Here is a 4,533-nt window from a genome sequence, read left to right as displayed (position 1 = left end):
GTGCTTTTTGATTCTGCATGTGTGTTAGGAATAGTAAAGTGGCTTCAGTCTTAGACCTTGTCTGTGGACAGCAGTACTTGGGGAGGGGGGCAGGTTCTGTGTCTGTCCTGAACTTTGCTTGGACAAAGACAGAAATGAGGAGCAAAATTAGGCTACTTATCTCACTCAAAAGAACTTGAGGGTATTGTGTTGTTGGTTGGTTGCATAAAGTGCCTTAGGCTACCTGGTTCTGAAACTTCTTTTCCCATTTACTGCAGCCCCATATTTTTTAAAATGTCAACAGTTTAATTTTTATTTTGTCTATTCAAAATTGTGAAAGAAAGCACTCTTGCCTTTGTGTTACATCAGCATCAAAGAACTTGAAACCTCACATTCACATGCTTTTTTCTCTTGCTAGCACTGTGGAAATCAAAGCAGAAATAAGAGACTTAACTTTCAATTCACTAAGAAGTTAAAAGGAGGGGAATATATGGTCGCTGTGATGAGACCTCTTTCTCTAAAGATAAACAGTGCTTGAGGAGAAAGGAGAGGGTTCTCCATCCCAGGCCCTCGATTCTCTACATTCTGTCCAAGAGTTCACAGATCTTCTGAAGTGTACCTGCCTTCCTTTTAAATCTTTCTTTTTTCCATAACTCTCCAGGCTAACATAGTATATTCAAGATAAGCACAGAGCAGGCAACTTTCCTTTCTTTCTTTCTTTATTTTTTTCCTCCCTCCTCTTTTTACTTTTCTTCGCCTTCTCCTGGTTCCTGCTTTCATGAAAGCCCGAGGTTGCTCCTGATGAGGTAAAGATACAGATAGGAGAAGGGGTCACAAGTTCTTATTGAAGATTCTTTTCTTTCCCATTTCGGATCTTGGAAAAAAAAGAAAACACTCCTTCACCCAGATAAAAAAAAAATCTTCCGAAAACCTGAGTGGGGAATGAAAAGCATCCACTGTCCGTCCATGCTCCATGTGTAAGTTACAACTTTCTGCACGTTGAATGTTTTATCACTCATTCAGGGAGGCCATGCCATGGTGACCCTGCCCTGGGAAAACCAAACAGTAGTGGAATTTGTGCTTAAAGGATTCTCTTCCATCCCAGAGCTAAATATTTTTCTCTTTATGATGTTTTTAGTTTTATATATCTTAATTATTTCTGGAAACACCCTCATTGTCCTGCTAGTTTTATTCAGCCGTCCCCTCCACACCCCCATGTACTTCTTCCTGGTCAATTTGTCCTTCCTAGAGATGTGGTATACATCCAACATTGTCCCCAAGATGCTGCTGATTATCCTAGCCAGACGGAAGACTATCTCTGTGGCTGGCTGCCTGGCACAGTTCTACTTCTTTGGCTCCCTGGCTGCAACAGAGTGCCTCTTGCTTGCTGTGATGTCCTATGACCGCTACCTGGCCGTCTGCCAACCTCTCCACTATCCCATTCTCATGACTGGCCCCTTCTGCATTAGGCTGGCTGCCAGCTCTTGGCTCTGCTGCTTCCTTCTCACAACAATCACGATGGTCCCACTGTCTAGACTAACCTTCTGCAGACCCAGTGAAATTGATCACTTCTTTTGTGACTTCGCCCCTCTGGTCCATCTCTCCTGCATGGACACCTCACTGACTGAGACGATTGCCTATGCCACCTCTTCGGCAGTGACTCTGATCCCATTTCTCTTCATCACAGCCTCCTACTCCTGCATTCTTGCTGCTATCCTAAGAATTCCATCTGGCACTGGCCGGCAAAAGGCCTTTTCTACGTGCTCCTCCCACCTCACCGTGGTCATGGTGTTTTACGGGACACTGATTGCCACATACCTTGTACCCTCAGCCAACTCTTCCCAACTCTTGCGCAAAGGATTTTCTCTGCTCTATACCATCCTAACACCGATGTTCAACCCCATCATCTATAGCCTGAGAAACAGAGACATCCATGAAGCCCTGAAGAAGTGCTTGAGTAAGAAGCCAGGTTTCCTTAGATGATGAAAAAAGGAAAATAGTTATATTTGTCTAATAGTTTATTAACTGGACTGAGTAATTTGGTTTCTACATGAAAGGCAACAGCCTAAATCAATAGCTACCAAAGACTAATGACCTGTGAGTATAGCTGAGGCCACTGCTAAATTCTGAAAGCCTCAGGTGAGCTGGTATCCTGGGAATGATTTAAACAGTTCAGATTCTTCTTCATTATCTTCAGTAGACCTGGATCCTTGTGTAAAAACTTATCTCCAAGATGAGCTGATAAGACTGGTCACAATTCATTCAAATATTCACAGAGGGTCTACTATGTTCAAGGTATTGTATGAAATGTAAGTACAAAATAAAGAAAAATAGAATCAGTCCCTGCTCTCACTAAACTCACAGTATCTAGGGGAAAGGCAAACATTAATCAAATAATCAATGTAAAACTACATATATAAATATAAAATTACACTTATGATTCAAAATTTTAAATGAAATAAATGGTTTTTTACAAGGGACTTCTCTGTACCTAAGACTCTGAGCTATCAATGCAGGGGGCCCAGATTTGATGCCTGGTTAGGGAACTAGATCTTTCATGCCACAAATAAAGATTGAAGATCTTGTGTGCCACAATTCTGCCCTAGGGCAGCCTAAATAAATAAAATACTTAATAATAAAATGACTACTACTTATCTGTTAGAATGACCAATGTCCAGAACACAGACAACACCAATGAGGATATGGAGCAACAGGAACTCTTATTCCTTGCTGGTGGGAATACAAAACAGTACAAATGCTTTGAAAGACAGTTTGGAAGTTTCTTACAAAACTGAACATACTTTTGATATGACTCAGCAATCATACTCCTAGGTATTTACCCAAATAAGTTGAAAGCCTGTGTTTACACACAAAAAACTGCACATTTATAGCAATTTTATTTATAATTGCCAAAACTTGGAAGCATCCAAGTCCTTCCACAGATGAATGGAAAAATAAACTGTGGTATATAGACAATGGAATATTATTTAGTGCTAAAAAGAAATGAGTTATCAAGCCATAAAAATATAATATATGGAGGAATCTTAGATGCATATTACTAAGTAAAATAAGTCAATCTGAAAAGGCTATATGGCATTTTACCCCAATTGTACCACGTTGTGAAAAAGGCACAACTTTGGATACAGTAAAAAAAAAAAAAAATCAGTGGCTACCAGAGCTTAAGGTTTGAGGGAGGAATAAATAGGCACAGCCCAAAGGATTTTTAGGGTAGTGGAACTGTTCTTTGCGCTACTTCAATGGTGGATATATGTCATTATATGTTTGTCAAAACCAGTAGAATGTACAATACCAAGAATGAATCCTAATGTAAATTATAGACCTTGAGTGATCATGATGTATTGATGTATATTCATTGATTGTGATACATGTACCAGGCTGTTGTGGGATGTTGATAGTGGGGGTGGCTATGAAAGTGTGGGGAAAGGGGGATGAATGAGAAATCTCTGTACTTTCCACTCAATTTTGCTCAGAACCTAAAATTATTCTAAAAATACACTTAATAAAAATAATAGCAGTAATAATTATAAAGTGTTAATTATATATCAAGAATATGGAACTTTAATTCCTTTCTCTGGAATAATTTGGCTTAAGCAAAGCATTTACTAATCCTTTGCACTCAAGATTTAGAAGTGGGAAATAAAGATTTGGGGAAATGAGGGCTCAGTAGAGGACCCATGATGAATCTGTGGTGCTCCATCTCCTCTGTTATTATGGTGGCAGACTCAGTTGAAGCTGGAGCTTTGTATTTGAGTTTCAACTCTTCCTGTCATGCTCCTGTCTGCACTTGCTCCTCCTCTTGCTGACACATGTTCTCAGTACTTAGAAACATAGGGCGTGGTGGGCATGTGTTCTTGCCCTGAGCAACTCTAAAGAGCTGAGTTGACTTCAGAGTAGAAAAGCTGAGATCAGCATTGCACACTCAGTTGCTGCCTGCCTTCTTTTCTGGCTCTTGCAAATTAGGCTCCCCTAATTGAGGATAAGATTATCTCTTGTCTAAACTTTCTTTTTAAGAGTTCTTCCTTTTTTAAGTGAAGAGATTGTGTTCACTATGCATGGGAGTTAACTCAAAACCGTGGTTGGGAAACAACAGATGCAAGACTGGGTATCTCCAAACATTCTCAGATTTTGCTTTATAAAGAGAGAATTGCCCTCCTCTTGCTCCTCTTGTAAACTAAGAAAATATTGTGAGATCATCTGAGGGTACTCCTGGTGAAAGTATAGCTTGTCAGCTTTCATTTATCCACAGGTGACTCATCTGCAGCAGATGTTAGTGTCAGATTAGCTCTGCAGGAAGTTTAGTAGGAGAGCAGGTACTTGTGTCGTGGGAAAGTTTTTAATTCTAGCTCTGCCACTTTCTTGCAGTGTGCTTTTGGTAAGTTACCTAAACTCACTGATTCTAGCCTTTTTCATCTGTAAAGGAGGAAATGCCATGCCCATCTCACACTGTCCCTAAGTGCACTGTTTGGCCCATAGCAAGTGCTCAGTAAATGGTAGCTCTCGTAACTCTTTCTCTAGATTCTGTACCCAATCTCA

At 40.2% G+C, this 4,533-nt stretch overlaps 1 protein-coding gene across 1 annotated transcript; it reads left to right on the top strand.

The window, feature by feature from the left end:
• The first annotated feature begins 1,014 nt into the window (after positions 1-1,014).
• LOC122428676 (olfactory receptor 11A1-like) lies at positions 1,015-1,962 on the top strand. The gene has a single exon (XM_043448694.1). The coding sequence runs from the start codon at positions 1,015-1,017 to the stop codon at positions 1,960-1,962; it is 948 nt and encodes a 315-aa protein (XP_043304629.1).
• Positions 1,963-4,533: the final 2,571 nt, after the last annotated feature.

The sequence above is a fragment of the Cervus canadensis genome, chromosome 2, assembly GCF_019320065.1.
Source record: "Cervus canadensis isolate Bull #8, Minnesota chromosome 2, ASM1932006v1, whole genome shotgun sequence".
Classification (NCBI taxonomy): domain Eukaryota; kingdom Metazoa; phylum Chordata; class Mammalia; order Artiodactyla; family Cervidae; genus Cervus; species Cervus canadensis.
Note: the sequence above shows the minus strand (reverse complement) of the source record. Positions and strands in the feature narration are given on the sequence as shown.

Coding starts and splice junctions, on each gene's coding strand:
- LOC122428676 (XM_043448694.1), top strand. CDS start 1,015: ATGGTGACCCTGCCCTGGGAAAACCAAACAGTAGTGGAATTTGTGCTT.